The sequence below is a fragment of the Nothobranchius furzeri genome, chromosome 9 (genome assembly GCF_043380555.1).
Source record: "Nothobranchius furzeri strain GRZ-AD chromosome 9, NfurGRZ-RIMD1, whole genome shotgun sequence".
NCBI lineage: Eukaryota > Metazoa > Chordata > Actinopteri > Cyprinodontiformes > Nothobranchiidae > Nothobranchius > Nothobranchius furzeri.
Genome location: NC_091749.1, coordinates 64,275,399 through 64,292,453, shown reverse-complemented (window position 1 = coordinate 64,292,453; position 17,055 = coordinate 64,275,399). Strand labels below are relative to the sequence as shown.

General features: G+C 43.7%; 1 protein-coding gene across 1 annotated transcript in view; it reads left to right on the top strand.

The window, feature by feature from the left end:
* The window catches only part of mettl15 (methyltransferase 15, mitochondrial 12S rRNA N4-cytidine), a 98,319-nt gene extending 84,127 nt beyond the window's left edge, over window positions 1–14,192 (top strand). Inside the window, exons 5-6 of the mRNA XM_015953353.3 lie at window positions 493–671; window positions 13,627–14,192. Of these exons, the coding sequence (XP_015808839.3) occupies window positions 493–671; window positions 13,627–14,057 (610 nt within the window). The 3' untranslated portion in view covers window positions 14,058–14,192. The remainder of the gene's footprint in view (window positions 1–492; window positions 672–13,626) is intronic.
* The last annotated feature ends 2,863 nt before the right edge of the window (window positions 14,193–17,055 follow it).

Genomic DNA, 17,055 nt, shown 5'->3' with positions numbered 1-17,055 from the left:
AAGATATTAGTTCTGGTCTCTATCGCTCAGCCCTACATCCTGCAAACGTTCTCTGGTGTTGATGTTTAAAAAATAAAACACTGGGTGGTGTCTCATTTCCCAACAATCTTGTTTTTATTTAGCCAAAAAGAATCCCAAACTCCAGATTAACTAAAGTAACAAACGTAAAAAAATCTTGAAGGTTTCTTTTAATCATTACTTTCAATAAAAGCTTGTTTCATGTTCTTATAAGTATTCATCTGCACCCTTTTAAGTTAAATACAATTGCTTCATATTTCAATTTATTTGCAGTACCAGAGAGGCGACCTTGTAACATAACCTCATTATAAGCTGTTGCAAAAGCTGCATTTCCCTTTTCCTTGCATCACAGTCACTCTTTTCAGAACTGTCACCTATACGGGTTTTCAGCTGTAGCTCAGAGTTGTCAGGATTCGCCTCTGTCAGCAAGGACATGACGTCAAGCGACTTAATTGGGCTTCTTTTTGTGCGTAGGTACCCTGACATGCCCTGCGCTGCTGACGTTGTGAATACCTTAGATCAACAAGCTCTTGCATCTATCCTCACCGCATACGGGGAAGAAAGGCACGCCAGGAAAATAGCTTCAGCCATCGTGGAGGCACGCCGTGTCAGCCCCATCACTCGGACACAGCAGCTGGCCGCCGTGGTCGCAGGTAGCCAGACACACCGCCCAGATGAGTTCCCCCAAACGTCCTGGAGGCGGGCAGGGGAAAACAAAACACAAGTTATCACGGCTGTCTCCCAGAGGGACACGTGTGTCTCCAACATGATCCCAGTGATGTCAGTCATAATGCTTTCAGGTTTAGGTGCTTTATTCCACACCTTCCCTCAGAGAAAGGAGGATGAGACAGAGGTGGATGTGGCTGGAACAGAATAAAACATTGTCTCACCTGCACTAGTCCATCTCTCTTTTCTCCCCTCTTTTTTTCCCCTCTTCTTGCTCACAAACACCCAACACACATGCAAACACCCACCTATTCTCACACAGTTGATACACCCGTGCATAGGCAGGGGTGAGTTATTTATCCTGGCTGATTGTTTTACATTGTCGTGTCTTCTTCTTTAGTCGTATGACTCTAGATTAGAAATTTCGTTGCAACACAAATTGAACAGAGCGGCGTATGCGTCAGCGTCGCTCTGGGAGAACAGGTGTGAGTAAGAGCAGCTGTTTGATCTCTTCTCAAGAGCGAGGTGAGTTAACACCGGTGTTTATTTGCGACAGTTCAAGGCATCTTGATTCAGGAGAGTTCCAGAGGGAGCCGTGGGATCAGATCGGGACAGCATCACAGGACGAGTGACGGGGGCGTGTCTGGGCGGTGTCATGGTGTGAACACAAGGTCTCCGGGAGGTCATCCTTTCCCTCTCAGTTGGTTTTCTTTAATAGTTTGTGTTTTGTTGCATGTTGCATGGGAGTTTTGGGGGGGGAAAGATCAAATAAAGCAGTCGATACGTTTCTGCTGTTTAAAGTTCCCCTGTTCTGACGAGTGAGATTCTGACTTGGACTGATGAGTGTGATGGTACAAAGGGATGATTGTTGAACTTGATGTTTTGCTGGGTTTGTGGGGTGATCGTGTACCCGTAACAGGGAAGAAGCACCTTTTTAGTCCCTTTTTAAACAGAATAATAGGACAAGCTTCTTTGATTTACCTTGAGGGGTTTAGAATAATTTATAGAGTCAAACAAAAGCTAAATGTGCTGCATGGTGGCACAGTGGTTAGAACTGTTGCCTCGCAGCACAAAGGTTGCAGGTTCGAAACTCGGCTGCAGCCTTTCTGTGTGGAGTTGCGTGTTCTCCCCATGTATGTGTGGGTTTCCTCCGGGTACTCCGGTTTCCCCCACAGATCACAACATGCCCTATAGGTTATAAACTGTAAGTCGCTTTTGATTAAAGCGTCTGCCAAATGAATAAACATAAACATAAAAGGAAAATGACACAATTTTTTATTTTGATGGAATAAATGAGTTCCTGGATGAGGCTCTGGATGTTGTGGGGTTGTGTTGGCTGACGCGGCTCTGCAATATCGCATGGATATCGGAGGCAGTTCCACCAGATTGGCAGACCGAGGTGGTGGTCCTCCTGTTTAAAACGGGGGACAGCAGGATGTGTTTTAACTACAGGGGGATCACACTTCTGATTCTTCCCTGGTAAAGTCTATCCTGAAGAGGAGGGTCTGACAGATTGTCGAACCTCGGATTCAGGAGGAGCAATGTGGACCAGCTCTGTACCCCTAGAAGGGTCCTGGAGAGTGTGTGGGAGTGTGCCCAACCAGTCTACATGTGTTTTGTGGATTTGGAGAAGGCATTTGACCGCATCCTTTGGGGGGCCCTGTGGGGGGTATTCCAGAAGTATGGGGTACCAGGCCTTCTGATACGGGCTGTTTGGTCCCTGTATGACTGAGCCTCCAGCTTAGGCTACTGCCCCCGCGACCCGACCCCGGATAAGCGCCCGAAAATGGATGGATGAAAATGTGTCAAGACTTTTTGGCACCTTATTTTTTTCAAATGTTTATTTGAGCAGAATAAAATAAAAGATAACAACTATAATATTTTTAGGATTAGTTTCTGGGCTTTTTTCCAGTTTTCCAGGAGCACTACTCAGCCTGAAACAGCTCTGCCTAGAGCATGGTTTGAATCAGCCCATCTAGTGCCCCTCATAAGCGCAGGGGGAGGAATGGGGGACTTGCGTGGTGAGGGCTGTGTGCGATATTTACTCATGACAAAATAACATGAGGCGATCAGTAAACAGTGTAACGTAACTTGTATGCTCCACAGAAACACACCTCAGCACAAATATTGTGGTGTTGCTGGACATTTTGCTCAGTTTTCTGGCTTATTGTCAGACTGAACCAGCAAACGGCTGCAGGCAATGAAACAGAAGACAGAGCAACTAGTGACTCCACCTTCTAGCCAATCAGCGGCCAGAATCACAATGCCGATTGGATTCTGTCTTGCCAGGCACCTCAACCGAGCAGAGACTAAAAATTGGGGAGAAAGTAGAGGGAAAATAACGAACCGTGCTCTTGGAGACTGTGTTTGGGTCGAGCTGCATCAGTTCGAGTTACTCTGAGTAGTGATCTTGAAAAATCAGCTTAATACTAGATTGTATTTTTTAAAATCAGTCATGAAATCTAAAAATAATTTTATGAAATGAATAACTCCCCAGGACAGGTCTTACTCAAAAAACAGGAATTTGGTGCAAACATTTATTTAATTCAGTAATCCAACTTAGACTGAGAGACCATTTAAAGGCACAGGTTTTGGATTCGTTAGCTGTTTAGAGTGTGACACTGTGAGTCTAGACTAGAATATTGACCCTTTTCAAAATATTCTAGTTGTTTAAATGTGGGGCTTCATAAGCTGTAAGCCATAATCTTCACAATTATAACAAATAAAAACTTTGCTTTACATGGAATGAGCCAATCTCATGTATTAGTTTCACCTTTGAAGTAGAATTACATTTGCACCATATTCTCATATTTATTGTTTCACCTGTATATATTGCTGGGTTGCTGTAAGGCACACAAAATCGTGCTTCGTTGCTAGGGAACAACTTAGCAGTAATGAGTAATGAACCGGGGACTAATGAAGAAGAAGAAGAAGAAGAAGAAGAAGAAGAAAATATCATTTCTATGGCGCCTCTCAAGATGAAAATCACGAGGTGCTTCAAAAAAACAAAAAATGTAAAAATATAAAAAGGAATTTAGAAAACTGTTAAAAATATATTTAAAATGAGCAAAAAATAGACAATTGTGATTAAAAGATGTTTAGAAAGAAAGAGCGTGAACAGGAAAGAGGGGAATCAGTGGATCCTGGGGAAGGTGGAATAGGTGGGGAGAGCAGAATAAAGAGAGAGTGGTGAAGAAGGTCATACAAAAGCCAGCTGGAACAAGTGAGTCTTCAGCTGCTTCTTAAAGGAGACCACTGAGTCCACTGATCTCAGGCTCAGGGGGAGAGAGTTCCAGAGTCTGGGGGCCACAGCAGCAGATGATCTGTCACCTTTGGTCTTTAGCCTGGTGCTGCACAACCAGTAGGCTTTGATCACTGGACCTCAGGGACCTGCTGGGGGTGTAGGGACTAAGAAGATCACCAATGTAAGATGGTGCTTGTCCATGTAAGGCCCTATAGACCAGAACCAGGATCTTGAAATGAACCCTGAAGTTGACTGGCAGCCAGTGAAGCTGGAGGAGAAGCGGGGTGATGTGGGTGTGTTTGGAGGACTTGGTCAGAAGCCGAGCACAGGCATTCTGAACCACCTGTAGACGGTTCAGGGAGGTTCTGCTCAGACACGTGAAAAGAGAGTTACAGTAGTCTTAAGTGTGAGGAGATGAAGGTGTGGAGAACTGTCTCAAGTTCAGAGCGGGACAGAATGGGACTCAGCTTAGCAATGTTCCTGAGATGGAAGAAGGAAGAGCGAACAAGAGAACTAATGGGTAGTTAACCAGTACTTACTGGTAAAAACACCCACCAGTCTTACTCTGTGACTAATAGGTAGTTATCCAAGAAGCAGAGGAGGAAAGAATCCTCACTTAGTACTCAACCATTACCTACTACTTTTTTATTATCCAATCTTGACAAAGGCGTTAATGGGCATTGAAACATGTAAGCAAAGGTAAAATCAAGGTCTGTTTGCTCTGTCTATGATAAAAAACCACAAAAATGAATACAATTATTCAAACCAGGTGTAGTTTGCATTCTCTGATGTGTAAACATGGATTGCCGTAAAGCGTTACTGCTTCATGCAATATATGTGACTTCAGGGGTGTGGTCTGGGTACTCTGAAGTTGCAAGTGTGGTATCCTGGCCACAAGGGGCAGATAGGGCTGAGTGACTTTTCATTAACCCTGTAAAGAGCCATTTTAGCACTTACTGTTTCAAGAAAATGATTTAAAATATGAAAAATGGCATTGTTTCCCTTTAACAAACACAAAGATTTTGTGCAGTTTGAACAGAAAAACTTGCATTATATCTTTCTAACTGCTGACACAGGTCAAACAATCATGCACACACACACACACACACACACACACACACACACACACACACACACACACACACACACACACACACACACACACACACACACACACACACACACTCACACCTAAAGACAATTTAGACAGACCAATTAACCTAACAGTCATGTTTTTGGACTGTGGGAGGAAGCCGGAGTACCCGGAGAAAACCCACGCATGCACAGGGAGAACATGCAAACTCCATGCAGAAAGATCCCAGGCCGGGAAGCGAACCCAGGACCTTCTTGCTGCAAGGCAACAGCTCTAACCACTGCGTCACTGCGCAGCCACAGTTTCAAACCAGATAGATTAAAAAGAAAAACATGAAAGACTGCATCACTGAGGTAAAATAAGCAATCTGCAGAAAGCAGCATTTAACTGACAGGCCTAAATGATCCTCTTCTCAGGTGGTTTGTCTTCAGAAATCTTCAAGTTGAGTTCAGCTAATAATTTTAGCTGTGTTGGGGCATAAATGTTCTTTTTCAGGGTATGATAAAGTCCAGACAGAGCTTTGCGAGGTTTGTTCTCTAGTTGTGTTACACAGTGTTGTGGTTCAGCCGTAGCTACCTGGTTTCTTTATTCTGTAATCCCTTCTTCCCTCCACGGACCTGCTTGCAGGACCTTTGAAAGGTGAATTAGGAGGAGAGCACATGGTTTGGGGAGGCCAGTCCAGAACTGGTCCTCGCTGTGCAGGCTTTCTATTGATTGCAGAGTGAGTCACACTTTGGGCTGTTTAGTGCAGGAGGATAGAAATGCCACATCACTCACTTCTCTATTTATTGCATTATCTCTTTAGATCTGAGTAAGTGTCTAATTGTTCTTTTGTCTCTGTGTGTAGTGGTTGTGAGCTGGTCAAGTTAAGCAAGTATTTGTTTAACACCTCCGACTTAACGAATGCCTGGTCACTTTTTGGCATTAAAACACTTATTTATCAGCATTTTAATCAGATCTCTGATGCACTCTATGCTCTAATTTGGTGCACAAATGCTGTCTAGCCTTTGAAGCTTTATGTAGACGATCTAACGTGTTTAGTGGGAAGGAGACCTGGATGATCCTAACAACATCTCAAACCCTACAACACAGGGCCGGTCGAGTCTTAAACGCACAAGCTGGAGAGAAGAACCACTGAGAACTTTTAAATTTTTTAACAGTAATACGAGCAGAGGGACCGGTTATTTTATGCTACAGTTTAACTTGAATTGGACAGTGACACATAATTAGTGACACATAAGCCACAACAACACCATCTCCACCCTCCATCTGCTCCACACGGCATCTCTGACGGGCCTGCCGCTCAGTCCAACTGCAGCTCTCTCGCTCTCCCTCTCTCTCCTCACACCTGACATTTGCTTGTATATATTTTTGAATAAGCTGTGTTTTTGTGCTCTGACCTACTTTTTTCTGAACTTACCCAATGATCAGTCTTGCATTAATGATATGAATCAGACTGCTATGTGTGATGAGTCTTAGTCAACCAGAAAAGGGCTGAGCACAACTATGTGTTTCTTAAGGGACTGAAAAACACATTTTTTAATGGTTATTTCTGAAAATAATCGGTCACTCTGATTTTTTCGTGCAGGCTGAACATGAAAAGATTCGTCTACGCCTATTTCCTGCAATAGCTTCTGATAGAAATAGATGGCGAAATGTTAGGATTTGAAAATCCTCACATATCTATGTCACACTGTGAATTTGCATTCATGGCCTTGCCCATCTTTGCTCACACCCGCCCACAGAAAGGCTTTTTAAAAAAATGCAGCGAGGAGAGAGAGAGCAGAGAGTGGTAGTGACTTTGCAACATAACCGAACGCGCCAGTTAGCCAATCAGAAGCGAGGTATGTACATATCATTAATATTAAAGACTAATCCTGCTGTTGCCAGCCCACCTCTGCATCAGCAAACCTCTGCATCCCAGAACAAGAGCATCATAGCTTTTTTTTAAATTAAATGACTTAAAAAGCATTGATTTACACTATAGAGAACACTGCAAATGTGTTGAATAAATGAGTACACCTTTAAAAGAACCAGATTTTCTTAAATCAGATATGTTTTAAAGCATCTGGTTTCTGAGGGGTTTGTCAGTTCAGCCATTTTACTGCATTTCCTTTTTTAAAGGGCTGTTTACACAGATAAAAAAATCATAAGGCACCCGAACCGCAACGTAACATACCAACACATTCTCACACCCAAAGCGTCGAATAATGACGCGTGTGACCAAGCGTCAAAATATGACGATTAGGGTGCCCCAGCGCATCGGGAGAGGACGTGCTGGGGCAGAGCGTCGGTATCTGACGTCTGCGGTGAGACGGACATTTGACCGACTTGTGAACTACTTAACCGTCGCCTCATCCCCATTCTAACCTTAACCAGCTTGCGCATGCAAAGCTTTATTGAAAATTACTGAGTTAAGGTTAGGATGGGGATGAGGGGAAGGTTAAATCACTAGAGGTTCGACGTGTCCGTGTCACGGATACGGACGTCCCCGGTGACACATGTCCCTGCGTGTCCCAGCGCGTCCTCTCCCGACGCGCTGGGACACGCTGATCGTCATATTTTGACGCTTGGTCACACGCGTCATTATTCGACGCTTTGGGTGTGAGAATGTGTTGAACATACAACTTGGCAAAATCATATTTTGAGTTGATTTCTACCAATAACTTTTAGTAAACACAACATGTTTCCTGCTTCTAAAGTTTGACTTAAAGGTAAACGTTCTGTGAACATGAATTAACCGCCTTTGCACCAATCAGGTATGAGTTTACAGAAGCTCAGAGCAGAATCCACAAGAAGAATAATTATTTCCTGCCTTTAAAATTATATTAAACCCCAAAAGTTCATTACCATTTTAAGGAAGAGCAAGGTATAGTTTGATTTTCTACTCATGTAACGTGATTCCTGAGCAACACCTTGGTAGAAAACAGATTGTGTTACATTCTTGTCTAGTTGATGAGTCTATTTAACTGAGCAGCTTAACTAGCCTCATTCATCAGGAGTCCTCCCTTCTTCTCCAGTTTTACAGCTCGCTGACAGCTGGCGAAACACCAACAAATCAACGAAAACTTAACCACATTGATTAAAAGATGCTTTTCTTTTAACAAACTGAGCAAACGGAGAACAGACAAACGTGTTTTAAGCTTATCCACATCATTTAAACCAAATTTACTGAAGATCCAACATGATTGTTCATTTTTATTAATATGCAGGTTAAAAAACGGAACCAAATACTTCATCTGTTTGTGTACAGTGAGAATTTCCTAAATTACGCTTGTGTTTGTTGACCTTTTCTTACAAAAAGATATAAGGCCAGTGCCCCTTTACAGATTTCCTCTAACTTTTCTTCTTTTAGTCACACTTAAAGAGCAAGTAACGCCTAAAATAACTTATTTTTGCTGACAACCTGTATAGATGAGTGTCTAATGGTGCTGTACACATGTGCAGTGTTGGGAGTAACGCGGTACAAAAGTAATTAATTACTGTAAATGGTAAAATGGCCTGTATTTTATATAGCGCCTTCTAGAGTCCAATCTCATGCTTCCGGTCGGCAACAAGATGGCGCCTGTACTTGGCTTAGCCGCAGTCACCGGCCACTTTTTCAAACTTTTCTCCACTAACCTCCTCTTTTCCACCTTGCTCCTGTCTGCGATCCTCTTCAGTAGTGTCCCTGCTACCATCTCCTATGATCGCCAGACTCTTTTGTCCTTCCGTTCATTCACGATCGCCCAAGATGCACCGAGGACGTACCATCCTGTTTGTTTACCTGAGTGGCGCGCTGGCCCGGAGCCAAACGACGGTCCCAACCTGCGCGCCTCCAGCGATGTTTGTCCGGTCCCGGGAAAACGTCGGAGGAAAAGAGGTAAACGAGCAGGAATCCAGGTGAGAATAAGACTTCTGTTAAAGCGTGGTTTATCTAGTAAACATCGGCGCGAGCTTCTTGTCCTTTGTTTGGTGTCCTGAGCGCCACTTCCGCATTCCCGCCAGGCCGCGTTGGGACGCGGTTCATCCGTCCAAGTTATTTAAGATCGGTTTATCCTCATTCCTCAGTGGTTTCTCCTCCTGTTCCCTCCATAAGTGGTTTTTATAAACACCGTGGATCTAACCCTGCTAATTTACGTCCACTAACTCCAGCTGTTTCTGTAGTTTCTGATTCTCCACCTCACTCAGCATGGTTCTATTAAATACCCGCTCTGTTAAAAATAAGTCTTTCCTGCTCAATGATCCAATTCTCTCTAAAAACCTGGATTTTCTGTTTCTGACTGAAGTTTGGCAGCAAACATCTGATTATTCTGCTCTGATTGAACTCTGCCTGAGTGGTTATTCTTTTCTTAGACAGCCCCGGGGTTCTGGTCGTGGTGGAGGCCTAGCTGTTGTTTTCAGAGACCATCTTCCATGTAACTCTACAACCTCTGGTCACTTTGCTTCCTTTGAACTGCAGCTGATTAATGTTGGGCGTAAGGACCCGATCTACTGTGCTGTGGTCTATCATCCACCTGGTCCAAACAGTTCTTTCCTTCAGGAGTTTAGTGACTTTCTATCCTCCACTGTGAAGCTGTCCAGACTGGTGATTGTTGGTGACTTTAACATCCACGTCGATGATCCCTCTGATCACTTTGCCATGAGTTTCTCCAGCCTTATGGACTCCTTCAGCTTTACCCAGCATTTTTCTGGCCCCAAACACACCAGGGGGCACACTCAGGACCTTGTTTTTACCCTAAGTCTAAATGCAGACAGTGTTCATCCTGAGGACATTTATATTTCAGATCACCATTGCATTTTCTAACTTGTCAGTTTCTGCGTCCCCATCTCCTGCTCGCCGTATGGTTAGTTCTCGTTTTCTTAATGAGAGCATAGCTAGCATTTTTTCTGCTGCTTTTAATCCACCCTGTTCTTCTGATAACGACCCAGATTCCTTAACTTCTCAGTTTAACGAGCACTGCCTCTCCATTCTGGACAACATCTGTCCTGTCAGAACCAGATCAGTTCCTGCAGTGAACCCCACTCCCTGGTTTAATGACAGCCTTCGCAGCCTGAAGCGCCAGTTCAGAAAAATTGAGCGCTTGTGGAAGAAAACCCATCTCCACACCCATCTGCTGCACCTAAAGGATCTTCTGACATCCTTTAACTCTGCAGTCAGAGACGCTAGGGTTTCCTATTTCTCCAACCTGGTGTCCCAGAGCAAAGGGAACCCCAAGGTGCTGTTTAACACTATCAGCAGCATCGTCTCTCCTGCCTCTCCTACAGCCTCCATCCACTCTGTTAAAGACTGTGAGAACTTTCTGTCTTTCTTTGTGGACAAAGTCAATAAGGTCAGATCTAGCATCTCTCCTTCAGCCTTATCGCTGCCTCTCCCGACTCCAACCAGGCCCATCATCCTAGATAGCTTTGCTCCTGTTTCTTTGCCTGAGTTAACCAAACTAGGTAACTCTATGAAGACCTCTGCATGCCCCCTCGACATCTTACCCTCATCTTTGTTTAATAGTGCTTTTCAGTCCATCGGTCCCAGCGTGCTTTCTATAATTAATGCTTCTCTGGTTTCTGGTCAGGTCCCTGCTTACTTTAAGAACGCTGTAATCCACCCGCTTCTTAAAAAAACGAGTCTTGACGCCTCTCTCCATAGCAGCTTCAGACCCATCTCTAAACTTCTGTTCATCTCCAAGATCTTGGAAAAAGTTGTGGCTAAACAACTCACAGCTGCTCTTGATGAACATAACATCTATGATAGCTTCCAGTCAGGTTTTCGTAGAGCTCATTCTACTGAAACAGCTCTTCTTAGGGTCTCTAATGACCTTCTGACTCACAGTGATGCAGGGGACTGTTATGTTCTGGTCCTGCTGGACCTGACTGCAGCCTTTGACACTATTGACCATCACCTGCTACTGGAGAGGCTGAGAGACTGGGTAGGCCTATCAGGAACTGCTCTGGAGTGGTTCTCCTCTTATCTGTCTGAGCGCTCCTTTTCTGTGTCCGTCTCCAAGTTTAGGTCCTCCACCAACTCCCTTACCCATGGTGTCCCACAAGGTTCTGTGCTGGGGCCTCTTCTCTTCCTCCTCTATCTGCTTCCTCTTCAGCACATCCTGAGCTCCTTCAAAGAAATCTCCTACCATCTTTATGCAGATGACATCCAACTGTATACCTCCTTCAAGCACCATGAGATGTCTAAGCTGCAGCTGTTACACACCTGCTTAGACTCTATCAAAACCTGGATGGCTGGGAGCTTTCTACAGCTGAATGAAGATAAGACTGAGATCCTCATCTGTGCCCCAGACAAGCTGGTTCCCAAAGTCAGAGACTCTCTTTGTCAGCTTGCTTCTCACACCTAACCCTCTGTCAAGAATCTTGGTGTGACCTTTGACCCAGCTCTCACCCTGGATTCTCATGTCAGTTCTCTTGTTCGCTCTTCCTTCTTCCATTTCTGGAACGTTGCTAAGCTGAGTCCCATTCTGTCCCGCTCTGAACTTGAGACAGTTATCCACACCTTCATCTCCTCACGCTTAGACTACTGTAACTCTCTTTTCACGTGTCTGAGCAAAACCTCCCTGAACCGTCTACAGGTCGTACAGAAAGCCTGTGCTCGGCTTCTGACCAAGTCCTCCAAACACACCCACATCACCCCGCTTCTCCTCCAGCTTCATTGGCTGCCAGTCAACTTCAGGGTTCATTTCAAGATCCTGGTTCTGGTCTATAGGGCCTTACATGGACAAGCACCATCTTACATTGGTGATCTTCTTAGTCCCTACACCCCCAGCAGGTCCTTGAGGTCCAGTGATCAAAGCCTACTGGTTGTGCAGCACCAGGCTAAAGACCAAAGGTGACAGATCATTTGCTGCTGTGGGCCCCAGACTCTGGAACTCTCTCCCCCTGAGCCTGAGATCAGTGGACTCAGTGGTCTCCTTCAAAAAGCAGCTGAAGACTCACTTGTTCAAGCTGGCTTTGGTGTGACCTTCTTCACCACTCTCTCTTTATTCTGCTCTCCCCACCTATTCCGCCTTCCTCAGGATCCACTGATTTCCCTCTTTCCTATTCACTCTCTCTCTTTCTTTAAGCGCCAGGCGATTTTTATCTTGAGAGGCGCTATAGAAATGATATTTTCTTCTTCTTATTCTTAACAGTTTTTTAATCACAATTGCCTATTTTTGCTCATTTTAATACATTTTTAAACATTTTCTAAATGCTTTTTTATATTTTTACAATTTTTGTTTTTGTGAAGCGCCTCGTGATTTTTATCTTGAGAGGCGCTATAGAAATGACATTTTCTGTTTCTCCTTCTTCTTCTTCTTCAGCGTTGTTTTGTCCCTTTTGTGTTATCTCCAGGTTCGTGCTCATGAGTCAGCTTCTGTTTTGTTTTGTTTTTGGTCGTTCAGTTTGTTCAAGATTAGGCTTGGTTTCTGCGCATTTGGATTTCGGCGGATCCTCCTTTAAATAAAGGAATTTATTTTCTTAAACACTCCTGCCTCTGGTCGTTCTGGGTTTTCTGCATCCTCGGTCCAACCCTCCTGCTCGTAGCATGACAAACCTATGTCAAACTGTGGGGGATATTTTTCAAACGTAGAATTAAACAAACTGAAATAAACCTGTCTACAGCTCGCCAAGCTTGTCTAAACCCCTCCTGCTCACAATCAACAAGCTGCATACAATTAGCTTATTAATGGTTATCTAGCTAAAATTGGAAACTTAAAATATCATTGTTGGCTTATTTTGGTACGAAGCGGTTAGCTAACGCTTCACAATGCAAAAACATGATGACATTTCATCAACTTACCGGAGAAAATCCTTCCGAAACTCCGAAAATGAACTGCGGTCAATGCAGCAAACAGGGGCTGTTTGGAACTATTCGAAGCTACATGAACTACGTGACTTCCACATTCCATTCTTTCCATAGAAGTCTATTGAGCCCCCTTCAGACAGGCCATGAAAAACGGAAATGTTCAGGACTCTGCCCGTAAGACCTTTGTGTCTGGATACAAACATCCGGATAACGTTTAAACTGGACGAAGCCCCTAGTAACAGGTCCGGACTTGTCTTCGTGTGCGCAGAATTGTGCTTAACATAAGTCCGATCACTCCCCCCCCCCCCCCTACCCGACGTCTGGAACTTTACCCTGCTGTGTGAAGGCAGCCGAAAGGACAAGTTTCGGTACAAAAATGGTGTGTCTGAAAACACAGTTCTGGTTAAAAACCGGACTGAATTGTCCACACATATTCCAGAATGTCAATCTGAAAAGGGTTCAAGAGTGTCGCAACTCTGTCTTTCTACAGCTCTGGGCTGTGTCAAACTACTCAATCGTGTTTGTTAGGGAAGAACAATAATAATACAGTTTTAATACATCCAAAAAACATAATTACTATGTACTTTGTGCATTTTTTTTTTACCATATTTCTCAAAGTGGGCTCCTGAAAAGAAATCTCTGTTATGAGAACATCTCACCCTTTAACCTTTACTTTAAATGAAAGAAAAGTCTGGAATAACATTGTTCTGGTATGAAGGGAAGGATTTCAGCTAAAACCTGGGAAAGGGGTAAATTCTGATTGGAGGAGTTTCTACAGTAACATTTAAGGTACAGCTACCAGATCCACTCACTCTGACTTTTCCTTGTTTCCAGGAGCGTTTCCTGCCTTTGTCCTCTACGCACGAAAAGACCGACTTCAACGACCGGCACACGTAGCTACCAAAACCTTCCAAGCCCTTCGTATCTTTGTGAACGACGAGCTGAACGAACTACACGCCGGCCTGAACGTGGCTCAGGCTGCGCTGAAGCCCGGCGGACGTCTCTGTGTGATCACATTTCATTCTTTAGAGGACAGACTGGTCAAACGGTTCCTGCGGGGGGAGGACCTGTCTAATCTGGATCAGTACCACTTCAGCCCAAAGAAACAGGGTAGCAGGAAGGAACGTGTGGTGGACGAGGAACGAGATTGTAAAAGTGCCTGCTGGTTTCCTGTGCGGAGGAAAGTGATCACCCCTGGAAAAAATGATGTTCTAGAAAATCCTCGAGGACGCTCCGCCAAACTCAGAATAGCTCTTCGATGCTAACTGTCTAATGTTCATTTTTGCAGATGAGACATTCTGTTTTTAGACAGAACTTTATTGTAAATGAACACTTCAACACACCAATATTGCCTTTAAGCCGTACCACCATGGTCTCTGAGTTTCCCATGGCATTAAAGTTAGTGGCTCATGTTTACTGACTAGTGATAATCAAATTGGCAAATCTAAGGACTCAGATTTCTGGCTATTGTACCTTTTCATCAATAAAAGAAGGATTGATTCCTTATGACACAATGAGCCACAAAGGGTTTCTGCTGCGCCACACTCAGTAAAAAAAAAGAATAAAAAATACTGACTTTAATGACATTTTATTTATTTAACCCAAACATCACGTAACCTCTGCTGTGTTTTACAGAAGATGAAGGGATTGGTTTATTTTAATTATCCTCTAAACTTATCCCTAAAGATCATGATGTTCTAGGAGACTTAAAACCTGGACCTTGGATCACATTATGTTAAGACATCATCAAATTATTGTTTGCTTATCAAACCTTGAAGGAATGTTTTGTGTAGTTTCAGTCAAAAGCATGTCTGATCAGCTGATTCCCAGCTACAGACACATCAGAATTTAGCTCAATATTTGCAACAACGACTGAGTTGTTGCCATTTGTGTGTTTGCTAATGTGGATGATAACGACCATGTTGAATTGCATTGACTTCAAAAGGGAATCAGTTGTAGATGAAAATCCAGTTATCTTTCAGTTGGTAACAGGTTAATTAACCCAACTGGTTCAACGAGATTCTTCTCATTTCTTAAACAAACATGTGGAAAGACACATCAGGTGGTTGTGGAAAAGATGTTCGTCTGTTTGAGAAAGGTCAGATCATTGGTGCATCAAGCAGAGAAAACATCTAAGGAGATACATAAACGACCAAAACTAGGTTAAGAACTCTCCAACATTATTAAAAACTGGTCTGGTCCAGATGGACCCTGCTCCAGAGTGATGGTGCATCAGGGTAAGAAGAGAGGCAGATGAAGTGATGCACCCATCATGCCTAGTGCCTACTGTACAAGCCTGTGGGGGCAGTGCTATGATCTGGGTTTGCTTTAATTGGTCAGGCCTAGGTTCAGCAACAGGATGAGCTCTTAGAATGAAGTCAGCTGACTACCTGAATATACTGAATGACCAGGTTATTCCATCTTCCCTGATGGCACAGGCATATTCCAAGATGACAATGCCAGGATACATCAGGCTCAGAGTGGTTCAGGGAGCATGAGACATTATTTTCACACATGGATTGGTCACCACAGAGTGCAGACCTTAACCCCATTGAGAATCTTTGGGATGTGCTGGAGAAGGCTTAGTGCAGCGGTCAGACTGTACCATGATCAATGCAAGATCTTGGTGAAACCTCAATGCAACACTGGATGGAAATAAATCTGGTGACGTGGCAGAAGCTTATCGAAGCAACGCCACAATGAATGTGTGCCGTAATCACGGCCAGATTAACACTTTTTTGTACCCTGGGCAACAATATTCAAGGGCCCCATCATCACCACCCGAGGATCACCATAATATGGTCACATACAGAATATATTACTGTAATATGCAGTAAATATACTCAACACTTGAATGCCTGACATCACGTAACCCGCTCAGGGTAGCCTTTGACCCACCTTGTGTGGACTGACCAATGAGGAGAGGGTCTTAACTTGAGGCCCTCTCTTCATTGGTCAGTCTGCATGAGACTGACTCTCAACTGAAGTTCAAAGTCGTAGGCAGCGAAGCGTCTCTGTGCAGCGCAAAAGCCCGGGTGGACAGTTTGTTTAATGTAGGGTGATCATATTTCCATTTCCAAACAAGAGGACGGGATCTGTGCCTGTGACATCACACTATGGCAACACCACACAAACCACGTTGGGACCCATTTTTTGTAAGAAGTAAATTAATATCAGATTCTGCCAATAAAAGGGCTCTAAAACAATTCATATGTAAATATTTTGCATATTTATTGCTAAATCTCATTTTTCTGCTTCAGTGTGTCACTCCCCGTCCTGTCTCCCCTTATGGTTTAGTCATGTGTCTGTTGATTGCTCCCACCTGCCTCTCATTTTCCAATCACCCAAGTTCCCAACCCTCTTGTATTTGAACCCCTTCAGTTCTTTGTCTCGTGTTGGATCATTTTTTCTGTGTCAGCGTATTCAAGAATAAAACCTTTAAACCGTTCCTGCTTGTCTGCCTGCCTGCCTTTGCACCTGCGTGTGGATCCTGCCTCCGCTTCACTCACCGGCACGCTTCTGACATGCACAGTGCTGCAACCAGGTTGTATTAATAACAAATTATTATAACTTTTGTTCTACTACAGCATCGGTAAGCTTCCTGTGCACAGATTATTAAGGATGCTTGTTTCAGCTGTGAGATTAAACGATAGGATCAATGATAAAATAAGGTGTCAAAGACTCCATGGAAACTTTCAGAGAATCCACAAATAGCGGCTTTCAAATGGTTTTGTTACTTTTTGCAAGTTTAGAAAAGAGGCAGATGAGACAGCATGTCTGATAATTTAGTTTTTCATCTGATAATATTAGAACATGTCAGTAATGTCTGAGGGGCTTTTATAAACACCGTATAACTAATACTGCTGGAGAGGGTATGAATTATACAGAGGCTTCTGGGGAGTGGGGTCATTTTGCCTTGGCCCCCAAAATGTCTTGAAACGGCCCTGGACGTGTGACTGAGTTTTGAAGGTGATCTGAATTGTATCAGATGTATAATTATTGCATGTGTGTAACTTATTGTTTTATACAGGTAAAAACGTGTAGTGGAGATAAATCTACCTACATTTTACTTTTCAACACTTTGTTTTGTTTTCTTGTTTTTATTTAACTATTTTCCTGTCCTGTCTGTCTCTCATCTTCCTGCATCTCCTCTAAACTCTCCAGAAAAACTGCTGCCTGGATTCTTACTTTTTCACCTCATCAGTTACTTCTGAGCAGATCAAAGGGATCTCCTGACCACAAAGCAGAGAGCGCATTTCGATG